Consider the following 17,848-nt stretch of genomic DNA (forward strand, 5'->3'; position numbering starts at 1 on the left):
CTATCAAATATGGATTTAATACGTTATTTGGTGGCAACTTTGATACAGAATAAGGATACAGGCAGGTACGTATACGTATAGTTTTTAAGTTACCCTTAATTTTTATAGTACCTTAAAAATCTGTATCAACGTCTGGTAAACCTTTTTTCACCAGTAAACTCGTCCCTTTCACTTGGAGCCCGACCTCTCTAACTGTGTATCATCAATCAGTCCGAGACAGGCTTGCCGACATATTCGCGGGACAAGTGAATTCACACTTCAAATTTTATCACAATTTTGCATCAGGTGTTGTAAACATTTCGTGATTGTTGGTTGTTCACATACTTTTAAACTGTACACTAGTGCAAAACTGTATATCATCTTCACACTTTTTTAATGCAAGTTGGCGGGTTGACTGAATCCTGATTTAACTGAACCTGCTGCAGGATTGAACTGAATCCAGAAGCAGGATCGACTGCTTACGTGCTCTCGGATGTGCGTGTCGTGCATAATTTTCATATCTCCGATACAAAAACCCTTTTTATTTAAACAACCAAATTTATATCGTAATAATTGACTGCCCACCTGATCACTCACACTTACAAACAAAGCAACACTTCACAGGTCATGCGAGAAGCACGTCCCGCAACATGCCGCGCTGTGTCCATCAATTTGAGGCGTAGATGTTAAGACTCACATGCCTGTAATAACACCGGCCACCACGCCCCTCAGACCAGAATAAAACATTACAACAAAAATTCTTAGCGGCAGAAATAAGCATGGCGATAATACGCCCATGGTCATAAAAATCATTACTACTTCTCTTCATCATCATCACTTCAACCGCTTGATGTCCACTGCTGGACATAGGTATCCACGATTCTGGGCCACTAGTTTCCAGCGGCCTCCCGCGACTCGTTTGATGTCTTCAGTCCACTTGGCTGGGCGCTGCGTTTAACGGTGCGGGGTTGCCATTCAAACACTTTGGGACCCCGACGTCCATGCGCTGTTCTCCGTGCTATGTGCCCCGCCCATTGCCACTTCAGCTTCGCGACTCGTTGAGCTATGTCGGTAAGTCTAGTTCTTCTACGGATCTCCTCATTTCTGTTTTGATCACGTAGAGATACTCCTAACATAGCTCTTTCCATCGCTTGCTGAATGACTCTGATTATTCTTACGATGCTACTACTTCTAAAAAATATTATTTATTGGTGTTTTCCTGAAAAATAAACCCGGGGTCGAATCTCTTCATCCGAAGACGAACATTTTTACCAATAAACTGACTAAATTAAACTTTATTGATATTCTTAAATAATATAATATTAAACCTTACACAGGTTTACTACACACACTTATTTAACCCCAAATTAAAAAATCGATCGATCAACAATTTTGTGTCTGACCCAGTCGCACTTTTACTGTTTAAATAATTATAAAATGAACGGGATTGAATTATTTAAATACTAAAAATATACTTGGCCACAAGTTTACACCATAGCAATATAACAGATTTACAATCTCTATCCACCAACCTCAACTCGCGTCCCCCTATCGCCTGCTCAACGCACATAACCGAAGATCACGTCACTACCATTCCTAAGCTCCCAAGGAAACGGAAAAGGAATAATTTCTTTATAAATTATTGCGAGCGAGAATTGAACTGATATCCTTCAAAGGAGGGTGGGTGAGCGGGGCGGGTGGGCTAGGGGGGTGATTTATTGGGCCATAAAGTATTATAATTAAAAGCTGGGGGTGAAACTATACGGTGGACGGAACTCCGGGCCGTTTGTGCCCGCAAACGCTAAGCTATTGGGGTACACATGGCAACCTGCGATTGGGAGCATTGGCTTTTAGTTCATAAAACCCTGGTTTGTTGTAATCCGGGAAAGTATTTTGTCAAATGTGAGGTTATATACCAATACATTATTAGTCGTTAAAATTATATAATTAATTAATGGATGGGAGTCATTTAGTTAACTATATTCATTACCAACTTTTTTATTCAGCTTTTTTTGGAACTAGGATTACCAGCTCAACAGTTTAAGATTTCAGGACATGTTTTTTTTTATAATACCAAAGTTTCATTTTTTTTATTTTTACTTTCATAAAAATGTCATTAAAATAAAGCAGTTGTGCTATGTTGTCATTATGGCCTCATTTATAATGCTAGTAATGCTAGTGAGCCACAAGTTCTTATCCAGTCATGTCTTTGTGTGTACCAAAAAGTAGTGTAAAGTTAAGGAAGTTACTAGGTAAAGAGCTGAAAATTTAGTTTAATGAAGAATTTGCGTACATCTGAATTACCGTCATTGCCCTCTTAACGTGTCAATTAAGGACTTAATCAGTGATGAGTTTCGCGCTCAATTAACCCTCCAGTGACGTTGTTATTATCCAAATGGTTCAAAACAATAGTACGATAGAACAGACACTTCTGCTTCTTTCTTTATCTGCATATTAAAACTTACACAGAAGAGGATTTTAATCTTAGAACATCCACGATTCCGAGATTAGGAAAAAACACAGTTAGAAATATAGACACATAACATTTTAAAGACATTTAATTTGTCAGTTATAAAATACAATGTCGCCGTCCGTACAAGGAGCGGTCTGCGTCGTCCCGCCCGCGTGACAAACGCTCTGTTTATTAAAGTCAAAACATAATACGGGAGTGGCGTAAATCATGCGCCGCGAGGGGGCCGCCCGCCACCCCCACACGTCCACTAATTTTCAGAAAATGGTCACCCCAGAAGTTCTGCTTGACGGTATCTGCAATGGGTTGCCATATTTTCTTATGTTTATTGTTAATTAACAGGTTGGAATATTATTACTTTGTATTATATTTTTAACTGCCTCGCTATTCTAGTGGAATGTTTGATTAGGAATCGCGAAATAATTTAATTCAATTCTTAGGTCAGCAATAAAAATGTTGGGTACTAGCTGTCAGGAACTTCGTCCGCGGTTATTTTGGGTTTTTATAAATCCCGCAGGAACCCTTTAGTTTCCCAGGATATAATGTATCCTTTGATTGTCTCCAGGATGAAAACTATTATAACCAAATTAAGTTAAGCGTTCAGGCCACGCATGGATAAAAAATCCATCCACCTACTATCTTCTGGAGACTATATTGAGTAATCGGTCCCGCTTATTATCCTATAAATAAATAAAATAAATAAATAAAATAAAATAAAATCATTTTATTTCAGGTCGGGGACCCATATACAAAATTTAACACAAAATAAATATACATATAAGACAGATTTTAAAAATAAACACAAAATAAATATAAGACCGATTTTAAAAATAAATAAATAAAGAGAAAAAAAAAACAATAATTAATTAAAATCTAGAATTAAAAATTACAATAAAATAAAAAATATTATATGATAAAACTTTATAAAGGTATTCGTTTGGACAAAACTCTCTAAAGCTTAAGGTGCCCAAGATATTAGGTAAAAAAATTATAATGCTTAGAAAATACACTTAAAACTGAAAACTAAAGGTGCGACGAGAAATCAAAGTCTAGATAAGCAAGAGGTCAAAGACAAACTATAACTATGGTAAGCTGGTAACTTCGGTCGAAGCCTGAAACCTTAAACAAAACAGAAATTAGGTATATATTCCTGAACTTTTCCTGCAGAGAGTCGAACCAGTGACTTCCCAATTATAAAACCACAGCCTCCATTGCACCAGTTTTGTCGACCTCCCGAACGACTGTGTCTGTGTTGTCGGTACTGTGATAATAACTAATTGTACTACCATAGCGTACTTACTGGTAGGTTCTTTTAATCTTATAATGTTATAAAAAAATTTATCGTTTATTAATATTATGGTAATTTTTCAAGAAAATATCATTAATCTTAAACAAAAATACCCGCTTTTTTATTTCTTACATTTCAATGGAAAAGAAAAAATTCGCGAACGCAAAATTGGTTAATAAAAAATTGTTGCACGTTATTGAATTGTGCGCTGTGAACATCCGACCTCATCAGGGGCCTTTTCATTGATCTGCGAGGCCTCGGGGCAGGTGAGTGGTTCTAACGAGGCCCGTGTAATCATTAAATAACTTATAATATTTTCTGTACAGTTGAGTTGTTGCAGCGGTTCCGTAGCAATTAACCCGCGCGAGACGTGCTCGTTCGATTCGTAGAAGCCTATCACAACTTCTTGTGTTAATCTGTTGCTGCGTGAATGAAGAACAAACCAATAGAAATAGTTTTCTTCATCGTTTTCACCATCCGTAGCCTATTAACGTTAATCTACTGGGCACGGGCCTCGGCTCTAATAAGTTACAGTGTCGATCTCAAGTAAAATGCAAGACTATATAAGCGAGTTTTAGTTACAATACAAAAATTAAATTATTTCAGTATTTGATAAATCCCTATCCCTACTAATATTATAAATGTGAATGTAAGTTTGTTTGTTACGCTTTCACGCAAAAACTACTAGACCGATCATCATGAAACTTTGTACACATTTTACTGAAGGTATTAGAAGTAATATAGGATTTTTTTAGGATTTATCCCGAAATTAAGCTCAGTTTTTTTGGGAGAGGGGTAGAAGGTGTTTGACGATTTTATACCATAACGCCGTCAAATGATAACCGATTTAAATAATTACTTTTGTACTTTAGAGTTTATAATGTCTGTTTAATTTTGACCAAATTTTGTGTAGATCTGATGAATGTGATTGGAGATAGAGGACACAAATCCTCAGCAGACGGCAGCCAACCCGTCATTTAAGGCTTAGCTATCCTAAATACATAAAGTGCGTGAATGCCACATGTCTTTCGACAAACAAACACAAACGCAGACGAAGTCGCGAGCAACAGCTAGTAAAATATAAAATTAAAATAGATATTAAATTATTAAGTGAAATTTTAATTTAATTAAATTTTAAAATAATTTTATGATTTAATAAATGGAATAATAAAGTCAATAAATAAGCATTATTCGCGAATAAATAGTTTATCTTTTTTAATTGGCTTCGACATAATTTCAATATCATATCTCACTTTACCACATCACTATTCATCACATAATGGGGTAAATTGTGCTCCTCCATTAATAGAATTTACTTAAAATTAGGTGGGCTATTTGCTTGGTCCGGCAATTAACACTATAACCTATATGTTATGAAACACTAACTAAAGATAAGAAGTTTATCTATAATTTGTTTCGTTGTTTTTTTTTATATTTATTTATCAAATAAAACAATCACATTAAAATGGATAGTATAAAAGCACCGAAAAAACCGCAGAGTTTTACCATCGGTGCCTATCTGCAACGATTACCTTAGGTGTTATTAGAAAAATAAAAAAAACAGCTGTGGGAAAAACATCCTGCTACATCGTTCTATAGAACGATAGGAACTGAGTAAGCGTGTAAATTTTAATTTTTAATAGTAGTAAGTACCAAAATAAATGAATATAAACTACAAGAGATCCAAAAGAGTTAGTTTTGCTTATAAAATATAATATGAAAATATTATGTAGTAGTAGCTAGTGCTATGTAGGTAAATTCACCTTCTCAAGTTGGGAAGTCGATTATAAAGGTACATTATCGGCCCAAAGCGAATTGGGGGTCTCATTAAAATGTCCGTAGATTTGCAGCGCCAAATTAAATCCTGTCATAAGCGCAACGACAAATCATATTTATTTACACCTAAAAATACCTCGGGTGGCCATTACCGCGCACAAAACGCGGACCGCGCGGACCGCTGAGGAGATTAGGCAAGGAGGGACATTAAAGTGAAATTATTTATTTAGGGCCGGCTAGATTACATTACTCCATACACATAAATAACGAAAACAATAAGAGCTATTCTAATAAATTATCTTTTTATTGCCGGATTGTGAAAATTTTAGACACTTATCCGGGGGGGCTGGGGGCGAGGGGGGGGAGGTTTTTGTTCCAATTATTTATGGCGGTTGAGACGCGGGGGATTTTGAATTCGTCGGCGCGTCTGTGTCGCTCCTTTCTTGTAGAGAGTTCCTTTTTTTTTAATTAAAACTTTCGTGTAGGTTAATTAATGGCCGCATAATAATGGGATAGATATCTTTATTCGGGTGGCTTTGTGACGGGCCGAAATGCGTGTTACGAAATTTATGTGCGAGCCTGATTCTCCTCAATCTCCTTCGAATTATTTTTTTAACAAAAATATGTATCTGCTGTTTCTATCGGTAAAATTTTAATAATAAATATGCGTAGTATCGCATTTAAAAAAAAGTTGGTAATTCTTGACAGTTCTACCTCTAGGGGTCAAATGAGACATTCCATTACTTGTTTATTTTTCAAGGACGCACCGATGAAGTCACCAAGAAATTATATAAGTAAGAAAAATTTCTACCTGACATTTTGTCGAAAAAGGTATAATATCATCCCAACCCTAAGACATTTGAACGGTAAAATCAACAGAAAAACATACACATTATTCCTTTATTTGAGAACTCCATAAAACCTGGGGCTAGTCCTCCTGTTAGTAAACATGTCTCCATGAATCAAACATTGCAAGACGAATGCAATCCCACCCCATTGTCCGTGCGCCGCCGTGCCACAAATCAATCAGGAATAAAAAGAAGTCTTAAACCCGAAGCCACTAAATGTCCTTCAAACCAATACGGCACAAGAATACCTCTCCTTGAATAATCTAATAAATAATCTTTTGAATCGTAATTTATTAGCTACAGCATTACAGGACGGAAGGCTTCTAAGAGCGGGATAGCTTGATGCTTTTAAGGGGTGGGAGTAAGATGGGAATAATGTCGTCCGTCATAAATAACATCGAGCAAAAACAATGGACAATGGATTGTGGTGCCGAGATACGTCTTCTTTAGGGCTTCCCCCTCTTAGGGGGGGAGATAGGTGGCACATTCAAATGAGGACAAGACAGTCTTGACTCAACGCGTGCGCAACGCAATATCGACAATATTCGAATCGGTTCTGTCATATAAGCTTAAAAGAATAATAGTATCTTAAAAGTTCTGAAATATACGATATTACTTGAATAAAAGATTTATTCTGTGAAGATTTATTTTTAATTTGACATTGTAACGTTTACTAAATATCGAACAATCATCTCTTGCAAAACATCCGCAAAAAGCACATTACCCAAAATATTTAAAGCATGATTTTATCTGTTAGCATTGGCTGATCTTAACAGAAAAGCACGTGGTTTTGAGTTTGCTAGAAGTGTTATATATGTTTATTAATGTATATATTAGAAGATTTTGAGAAGAAGTTCCAGTCTTAGAAATCACCCAAATGTTACTCAATAATAATAATTATTATTATGTGTCTCGTGATTAACTGTCTCTTTAGTATGTTCAACTAACGATCACGTAGTCGTGAATTTGATTCTATGGTTCAAATATCGTAAGAGACTTGGTTGTTCTACTTCCAATTCTAAGTTAAAAATTAGCATTTTCGAGTTTTGTGACTGTCGTAGTGCACATTTTAAGCCTTGAAGCAAAGTTAAATAACATGATTGAGATGTCCTGTGTCCAGTTGTGGAGGAATAATAGGCTACAGGTGATGAGCATAATAAAGTGGCGTCTACTAAATTTATTCAAAAGGATTTGGCTGGTTTGCCAATGAATTTCTACAATGTGTGGAGCTATTTAACATTAACTGCAAAGAACGAAGGTTTGGAGTCTGCAACATTTTCAGATACAGGCTAATCAGTATTCACTCATGAATATCGGCAGAACACCCACAAGCAAAGAGCACTGCGCCCGCGCAGCTGTCACGCGCAATTAACAGATGGCGCTACCAGCGACTAATTGACTTTTCATGTCCCGCATTTAAAGTACCTGAGTGTGGACACCCACCTTGTTTTGTGGTAAATTATCGTTATGTGTTTTATTTTAGTAATTAATTCTAAGTTAAAGCGCCATAGTAATTATAGAGATACTTTTTTATAAAAGTTTTTCTTTTAACCTATCTCGACTAATAACAATGCTAAAGAGTTTATTTTTAGAAGTCAACTTCTTTAGCTGCGCTGAGTGACTTTTGGTACGGAAAAACTTATGGCTAAGCATCACCGATGACCTTGACATGCTCGTGATGTTTTGCGCCAAACTAGTTTAATAAACTAGGTAAAATCTTTTGATGCTGCGTCAACGATTGATTCATTTGTTACTTATTCCATTAGTTTTAGTGTTCACATCTATCGGCAGTCCTTATGACTGCCTTTGTTTTTTGTATTCCTTTCTTTGTTTGTTTGTCCGCGCTAATATCTGGAACTACCACTATAATGTGAAAAGTTTGTATGAGAATTTATTTATCAGAAGTTGTACTCGGATGAAGTCACGGGAAGTCTTTATTTTGTGTAATCATGAATTGAAATCGAGGGTCGGGGTTTTGTAATCGTTCACTGAAATATTAATTATTTTTGCTTATTTTGCGACCCATAAAAATCAGGGTCCAAAACTGAGTATCCACTGAAATAACTTAAAAATATTTATTCATAAAAGCCATAGCCACGCCCATGACCATGCATTGGCCAGGCATTGGCTATGGAGCTTTAACTAGCCTTTGTGCTGAACACTTTGGAGCAAGTTTATTTAAGATGTCATCAGGGGCAATGCGGAAGCTAATTTATGTGTTTTTTTAAATTTAGCTTTTATTACTTGGTTTACCTATTTATACTTATTTATACCTATTCCAGTTTTACGAGCGGTAGAATCCTCTTAGCAGCGGAATGCGGTGCGGGGTGATATTTTAAAATGTCACGCTTATCACGTCGTAAAAACTAAATTTGATCTGACCCAATATTTGTGGTAAACATTCGGTTTACGGTGGGACAGATTTGTTTTCCAACTTTATGATTGACTCCCCAAGCAGATAAACAAGCACTTATAACGTTGCTTTGATAGTTGTACTAGTTAAAAAGCGCTATTTGTGACAAAAACAATAAGTACATTGGTATATTTTAGGATAGGAACAATTTAAATTCAGCCACAAAATCATAACTTTTTAAAATGTCTTTTATTGTATTTCTGGGACTGGGTATTTTTTTAGAATAGAATTTGACAACAAATGTAAATGGACCATTGCTTGGCTACAAAAATAGATTGGTTTTAAATAGGGCTACTTTAATGATACAATTATTTAAGTAACACAACTCTCTCGTCAGTCTCTCGCGCGGGCGCATACCACCTCCAATCGGGCACGTTTTATGCAGTATTATTACTTAGTTTAAGTATTTTATTGCACTTTAAAATATACTGAAAAGAGGAAATATGTTCTTCATACAATTAAGTTTTTAATTTCGCACTAAATAATTGTAATATTGACATTTATTTAGGTATATTGTCGAAAATCTGTTTGGTGTGGAGAGATTCTCCTACTTCGCAGAGCAAATTAAGCTTAATTTTTTTTTCAAGTTATATTTATATAACAAGCGTACCCAGCCCGCTTCGCCGGGCTAGATTTTGCTTTATTTTATTAAAATAATAAATTTACATCATCAAATTTTTTATTTAAGTCTCATAATATATTAAATCATTTATTTCTCTCCGTATTCATTCTCTTCTATTCTCTTCTCGAGCGGGTGAAGATCATTATCTACATCCATTTACACCCGACAATAGAATATCATCATAGTAAATAAAAGCTGTATTTACTTACATCATTAAATTTTTAATTTAAGTCTCATAATATATTAAATCATTTATTTCTCTCCGTATTCATTCTCTTCTATTCTCTTCTCAAGCGGGTGAAGATCATTATATACACCCATGTACACCCAACAATAGAGAGATTACTCGCCAGGTCAATCCGGAGAATCCCTGAAAGTTTCATTGAAATCGGTCCAGCCGTTTCGGAGCCTATACGGAACATACCCACACACTTTCTCCTGTATCCTGCTTCATTCTTTTTTTTCTCGTTTTCTGAGTGGTGTACAAATAAAGAGTATAAATAAAATAATATACACCTAATCGTATTCTATGTGGCAGCGTAACGCTACCGTAAATTCCTTGGTGGCACGGCTTTGTTGGTAGGATGATAACTAGCCACCAGTAGGTACAGGCCAGACAAAACTTACATTTTATTAATTCCCATTTTGCTCCTGCTGGGGATCGAAACCGGGACCTCTTGCATGCAGTGCATTGTGTCCACAACCGTTAAAACGCCACGCGCATGTCTTCACATCTAGGGGATGTTGCTAGCTCAAAAACTTTTTTCCATTTTCCGGTAAACTTTAAGAACATTAGGAGTAAAATAATTATTTCTGAATGGTGTGAAACGACTAACCGCCTGTTCGAGAAACACTACTAAACTGGAGTGGTTTTCGATGCTTCAATATGAGTCGTGTACAAGATTTCTGTATGTTCTTTATTCTTTGTATATTATCTTATTGGTATTGAGTGTAATGGTGTAATACTGCAACTGCTATTGCCGCGGATGTTTTAACTTTCGAATTTTAGTAAAAAAAAGCTTTTATTACCTTTAATAAGTGTTTGTGTTAATTCAGTTGTACACACATCTTGAACTAAATTAAACTGCTCGTACATGTTCTCCTATCATTTCCAATGGGAAACATTAAGAAAAGGAAGACACTAGTTTTAGATCTCTTCTCTGTTACATTCGCCTCGTATGACATCCGCGGGAAGTGAAGGTGCGGTGACAGCTGTTTTCTTATCTGTCGTCATTACATGGCACATAACTTCTCATCCACTACCCTCTACTGCGATCATAAACCCTTATACCAGGAGTGGTGATTATAGGAAAGGTCTTTCTTTGGAAAAGACCTTTTTTTTTATATATTATTTTATTCTTTATTCCAGCAGTGGGCTGTTATAGGCTTTTATAAGTGGCTCTACATTAGTATATTAAATTAACTATAAAAAATTTCTGTACGCAAAAAATAGTATCAACATATCTTAGACATAAAGTTAGAGTAAAGTGCTTATTAAAAGAAGTAGGAGTTAATGTTTAATGTTCGTTGGAAATCAAACCCACGACTGGAATACCTACACGCTGGAGATCATTGAAAACAAATGATTAAAAGAATCCTGATTGCTTGTATGGGGTTACAGTATAAGGCAAATAGTATCTCGAAATAATCTGTTATCTCATTCCAGGAATCTATAGTTCCTCCTTCCTCCTTAGTCGTTCACTCTTGACAGAGTGGTCGTGGTTGACGATGGTTCTTTTTTCTTTGCCTACAGCAGCCCCCGCGATGTGCCTCCACTTGTCACGATCTTCAGCGTTTCTGAACCGCAATACAACCGCAATATAACTAAGGCCACGAAAGTCCGCCTGATGAGAAGTTTGGTCTTCCCAATATTTCTGTATGGCGCAGAAACATGGACAGTGCGCTTGAAAGACCGTCGCAGAATCGATGCACTAGAAATGTGGTGCTGGCGGCGACTGTTGCGGATCCCTTGGACAGCTTTTCGGCCTAACGTGTCGATCCTGGAGGAATTAAAAGTCAAAGAGAGGTTGTCGTCGACTGTGCAGATACGAATCCTCAAGTTCTTTGGACACATAACTAGGAATAAGCACTCCATGGAACGACTTGTTGTCCAGGGGAAAGTGGAAGGCAAACGGTCACGTGGTCGATCACCCACGCGTTGGACCGACATAATTAAAACTACAACACAAACCTCCATAGTCCAATGTTCCAGAAACGCTGAATCTATAGTTACGTTAACCAAATTATCATAATAATCTGATAATAACAGTATTTGAACTGTCTGTCGTTAGATAGTGAGATATCAAAGGATGAGATAGATGCGAAGCAGAAGCAAACATCGCGGGCTAAATTCCTATAACAATTTATGATCGCATCATCGGAGTTGACGTGTTTGTGCTGATTCATATACATTATCATTTAAGAGCGTAATGCTCTTGTGATGGAATGGGATAGATTCTCAGAATAAATTTTACGACTTACTTATCATAATCTGCGGTGGTTTTAAGTGTCGATCCTGGGTTTAATCTCCGGCGGGGGCAAGTAGGATTTTTTTTTAAAAATCTCTTCCCTGGTTTGGTAGGAGGCGTCGGACGTGGCTAGTTACCTAGGTGGTGAGACTACAGTGGAAGTATGACTGGTACTAAAAAAAAAAAATCAGGTCGGTTCTGGATAATTTTTTTATATTTTTATTATTTTAATTATCTATATATATAAAAGAGAAAGTGTGTGGGTATGTTCCGTATAGGTGTAAACAATTGCTCTAACCAGGTTGCTTCTTAAATTTTTGCTAATGACAATGTGAGATGGTGATAACAAAAAGAACACCCGGCTAAGTTTGTTGTGGGCTTCTTCTTAGACCAGGGCGCGATTGGAACCCTCGTAGCTTTAGTTTTAAGTTTACGATTGTAGTTATCGCCATCACTACTCACTGCTATGTACACATTTTGTATACAATAACGCATCAAAAGTGCCATCTATGTGCCTATTTGAATAAAGGAATATTTGACTTTGACTTTGACTTTAGGCTCCGAAACGGCTGGACCGATTTCAATGAAACTTTCAGGGAATCTCCGGATTGACCTGGCGAGTAATCCTGTAAAGTTTGGTGACGATCGGAGCACTCCTATTTTTGAACTGTCAAACTGTCAAACACAGCTTTTATTTACTATGATGATATTCTATTGTTGGGTGTAGATGGGTGTAGATAATGATCTTCACCCGCTCGAGAACAGAATAGAAAAGAATGAATACGGAGAGAAATAAATGAATTAATATATTATGAGACTTAAATTAAGAATGTAGTTTATTGTTTAAATAAAATAAAGCAAAATCTTGCCCGGCGAATCGGGCTGATCGGGGTGATTTTATATAAAACAACAACAACAACAATGGCCTGTACGTCTTAAAAGACAGTTCAAACCCTGTCTAAGCGACACTTCTTTGTATGGCTCAATAAGCTGATGCGCGAGCGACGTTTACGGCCGCAAATATGGCAGTTGAACCCTTCGGCGCAATCTAAAGATCCCGTGATATGCCTTCGTATCCTTTTTATAGCAAGAACACTAAGCCAAGCTTCCTCGCCATCCCTCAATATATAAAAATGCATTAAAAATGCAAATGTGAAAATCTAAAAATGCAGGCAAAATTACTCAAAAAATTAATTCTTATGACGGTTTTTAACAAATCCTGTAGTTTTCCGGTGGTAAAAAGTAGGGTATGTTATTCTCCGTCCTTTCAACAAATTTTATGCCAAAAGTTAAGGTGATAGGTTGCTTAGTGCTTGAAGGAAGGACAGACAAACACACTTTCGCATTTAGCAATGAAACTAACTAAAACTAGCTGTTCGTCGCATTCATTCATTGTCCGCGTTTATTACGGGTTTTTAAATATCCCGTAGGAATCGTTTGTATTCCTGTGATAAAAATGTATTTAAAATAATTACCTGTAGGTACTTTTTCGCCAATGTTTAGTCTATGTTATAAGACTGTTATTATATATGTATTAAGTTACTTCCATGTAATGACTGTTTTTGCCAAAAAAAAAAATAGCTCTTACTCTCCGTCCTTTCAACTAACTCTACTTATGCCAAATCAAATTGATTGGTTGCTAAGTTAGAGCGTGAAGGAAGGACAAACAAACAAACACGCTTTGCATTTATGATACTAGTAAGGAACTTTTAGTAAGGTACTTTTTTTGGTGGGTAGGCTTAAAACAAAGAAGTCGCTAATTTTAGTGCTCTGATTAAATATTCGTTTAAATTACATATAGTGTGTATTTATTAAAAATTATGTACCTGTGAATAGCCTAATCCAGCCAGCGTGCTCACACTTATTTGCACAGAACCTAAGTTACTTTAACTGTGACCGTGTGCTAGTCTAACCTTACTTTCTCATTGACACATTCACAAAAAAAACCTCAATTATGGAGTCACTTAAAAGAAGCCTATTTGATATAAACGAACACTTTAATGCCAGGATGGCAGAATTCCAGAGGGAGTTAAAAGGAGCTATCCCGGCCACTAGTCCTTCATCAAATATAAACTCGCAGTTTGTGGCCTTCCGTTCCTTTGTTATGACAGCCTTAGAAAATCTGCAGCTGCAGGTGGAACTCTTGGCTAGACAACAAGATGAGTTGGAAATGCGGTCCAGAAGGAAGATTCTCCTTGTTCATGGTATTGCAGAAGGTGATAATGAAGACCCGTGCATTTCAGCATGTCGCATTCTTTCCCAGCACCTTGCATTGACACAGCTATCTCCTGCATCTGTTAGCCGCTGTCATCGCTTAGGACGTGCTGGTGGTGACAAACCTCGTGCTATGCTCATAAAGTTCAGAGATTGGTCACTTCGGGATACAGTTTGGTCTGCAAAGACTAGGTTGAAAGGCACTGGGGTAACATTATCCGAGTTTCTTATTAAAAGCCGCCACAAGACCTTTCTGGCGGCTCGACAACGGTTTGGTGTGACGAAGTGTTGGACCAGGGACGGCATCATCATGGTACTGGACTCCGGCGGTAAGCGTCATCGCATCACAACTCTGGCTGAGCTGAACGCCATCTCGAATTCTGGTCAGGATGTACCGAGTGCTGCTATACCGGCTGCTGCTCCTAATGCTACAGCCGTAGCCCCTAAGGACTCCAAACTAACCAACCCGAGAGTTAAAAGAGTTGTGAGGAAATAGATGCAGTAGGTTCCTCAGCTCAGTGTCCTTTTCATTCAGTGCGCTGTATGATTCGTTCTTGTGTCTATGCTTAAACATTTAATTATCAATGTTTGTTTGAACTCGTTTTAGTATATTTTATTTAGAACTTTGTAGGTAGTGCTAAGATTAGTATAATGTTTACAGTTTGTTTGTAGACAAGTGACGGCTGACAAACAGCAAATAATAACAATTGTCAACTGACACTGACAGTTAACGTTTGCACCGTTCGTTTGACGCCTACCTATTGGAAGCATTTGTAAAGCATGCAGCACATTGTTCATAAAACAATAGTTTAACAAAGTTGTGGTTATTTTAATTCAGTTGCTGGTTATTATCATTTGTTTCTTTTTTCTTTTTTTATTAATATTATAACTTTGTTTTTTATTTTATTTATTTTGTTTCGTGCTGTTCTGTGTACTATGCTTTTTGTGTTTTTTTTTTTTTTTCTGCTAAGCTGCTGGCGGATTGGAAACGTGCCTAGGTAATAGGTACCTAGTATTTTAACTTACTTTGGTTGCTAATATATATATTTTTTTTTTTATATTATATTATATATATTATAATTTATAAATATTTATTATTATCTTTTTATATTTATAAATATTTTAGTTTAATATGTCGTCAAACAGTATAGATAACATTGATAGTGATATTTTTTTGTCTATGTCATCCAGTGATGATAGTTTCCACAGTACATCATTCCTTCCACTTAATGTTTCCCTTGATTCCTATTTCTCAGACTGTCTGAAAACATTTAATGTTATCCATATAAATGCTCAAAGCATTCCGGCTCATTTTCCCGATATGCTTGCGTCTTTTGAGTCCCGTAATTTACACGCTATCCTAGTATCTGAGTCCTGGCTAAAAACTTGTTTACCCTCAACATCTTATTCACTGCCGGGTTTTCGACTTATCCGCAATGACCGCGTTGGTAGGGGAGGTGGTGGAGTAGCGATCTATCTACGATCTTACATTCCTTTCTCTATAGTTAGTTCGTCTGCACAACCTCCACTACCCGATGCGGCTGAACACTTGCTTGTGGAAGTTCTTCTATCCCACACAAAAATTCTTCTTGGTGTATTTTATTGCCCACCCTCTGTTTCTAATTACTTTCATTCTTTTGAAACGTTATTAGAGAAAGTAGTTCCGTTATACAGCCATTCTATTATTATGGGAGATTTTAACACGTGCCTGCTCAAGGATGACTTTCGCAGCAAGAAATTAATAACTGCAGCGGAATCTTGTAGTTTGTCTATCCTGCCCCTTGCAGCTACACATAACTCTCCTGGTTGTACTCCCTCTCTTCTTGACCTGATAATGGTTTCCTCTACGGATTTCGTCTTCAAGCACGGTCAGTGCCCGGCTGATGCCTTTTCATATCATGATTTGATTTTTCTCTGCTATACAATTCGTCCTCCTAAATCAAAATCTAGAATAATTCTGCAACGTAACTTTGGAGGGATTGACAAGAGTCGCCTTTGTGAGGATGCTAGTCGTCTTGATTGGACTGCTGTCACTGATGTCGACTCTATTGATCAAAAGGTAGAGGTTTTTAACACTCTGATTACGCAGCTGTATGACACGCATGCTCCAGTAAGACCTATAAAGGTAAAACACCTGCCGGCACCATGGTTGTCTGATGATTTAAAAGTGTCAATAAATAGAAAGAACGCCGCTAAATATAAATATAAAGTTAATAACTCTGAGAACAACCGTGTCAAATATTGTAAATTACGAAATCGCTGTAATACACTGTGTAGAGATGCTCAACGACGCCACATTCACAAGTCAGTCGAAAATTGTGATACCACTAAAACATGGAAATTTCTTGAGTCCCTCGGAGTTGGTAGATCATCCAACAAAAATTCTATTAATTTTGATATCGATCTCCTGAATCAGCATTTCTCTACTTCTGATACTATCGATAGTGTCAATAAAGTAAATACACTTAGACTTCTTTCTTCTACCTCAACTCCAGACTTTCCTCCCTTTAACTTCGTGCCTTTCACCGAATGTGATGTTAAGAAGAGCATAACATTAATCGCTTCGAATGCTGTCGGTACTGACTGCGTTAGCCGTAATATGATCATTCCTATTCTTGGTGTTATTTCCCCTATCTTAACCCATATTCTAAATTATTCAACTTTCTGTAGCGAATTTCCTGATGCATGGAAAAATGCTCAGATAATTCCTCTTCCTAAAAAGGCAAATCCCGCTTCTCTTTCTGATTTTCGTCCTATATGTATTTTACCTTTTCTGTCAAAAGTTTTGGAAAAATTAGTCTACCAACAACTAAGCCTATTTTTTAATAAACATTCTCTTCTCAATCCTATGCAATCGGGATTTCGCCCTGGTCATAGTACGGTTACAGCTTTAGTGAAAGTCACCGATGACATTCGTCTAGCGATGGATAGTAAGAAGGTTACAGTCTTGACTTTGCTCGATTTTAGTAACGCTTTCAATACTGTTGACCATGATATCTTGCTTAGTCTACTGCGCTCCTTTAACATATCTCCATCGGTGATAGACTGGTTTCGGAGTTACCTCAATGGTCGTCGACAGCGCATTCGGTCTGAAGAGTCTTTGTCTTCTTGGTGTGATGTTACGGCCGGGGTACCTCAGGGTGGCGTGTTATCTCCCTTACTCTTCGCTATATTCATTAATTCGATCACTCAAAATATATCTTCTCTCTACCACATGTATGCAGATGATATACAAATATATCGCCACTCAACCACTGAAAATCTTGATTCTACGGTGTCTGCTATAAATATGGACCTAACTGTTATTTATAATTGGAGCAAGCAATATGGACTGAAGGTTAATCCTGCGAAGTCGAAATCAATCATAATTGGCAGCCCTGGAATGATTTCTAAAGTTGATTGGCGTAACCTTTGCCCTATTCTTTACAACGGTGTAGCTATACCCTTTTGCGCCTCCGTTAAAGACCTTGGCATACATTTGGATCAAGATTTTTCATGGTCCACTCATATTAAAGAGCTAAGTAGGAAAATGTTTGCAACCATGAGCTCACTACGGCGCCTACGTTTTGTTCTCCCGATCCCTACCAAAGTTATGTTGGCACATTCTCTCCTTCTCTCTATTCTAGATTATGCGGACGCAAGCTATCTGAATCTGACTGAGGACCAACTGAACAAACTTGAGCGTCTCCAAAATCTTGCTATTCGGTTCATATTTGGCTTGCGCAAGTATGACCACGTATCTGAATTTCGTCAAAAGCTCAAGTGGCTCC

The 17,848-nt window shown here is 37.1% G+C and overlaps 1 protein-coding gene across 1 annotated transcript; it reads left to right on the forward strand.

Moving 5' to 3' along the window:
- Positions 1–13,818: 13,818 nt before the first annotated feature.
- On the forward strand, positions 13,819–15,062 carry LOC120624533. Its single transcript, XM_039891136.1, has one exon. The coding sequence runs from the start codon at positions 13,819–13,821 to the stop codon at positions 14,572–14,574; it is 756 nt and encodes a 251-aa protein (XP_039747070.1). The 3' UTR covers positions 14,575–15,062.
- The last annotated feature ends 2,786 nt before the right edge of the window (positions 15,063–17,848 follow it).

This window comes from Pararge aegeria, chromosome 6 (assembly GCF_905163445.1).
Source record: "Pararge aegeria chromosome 6, ilParAegt1.1, whole genome shotgun sequence".
Taxonomy (NCBI): domain Eukaryota; kingdom Metazoa; phylum Arthropoda; class Insecta; order Lepidoptera; family Nymphalidae; genus Pararge; species Pararge aegeria.

What these genes read in the sequence shown, in the direction of transcription:
- LOC120624533 (XM_039891136.1), top strand. Translation starts at nt 13,819, where the DNA reads ATGGAGTCACTTAAAAGAAGCCTATTTGATATAAACGAACACTTTAAT.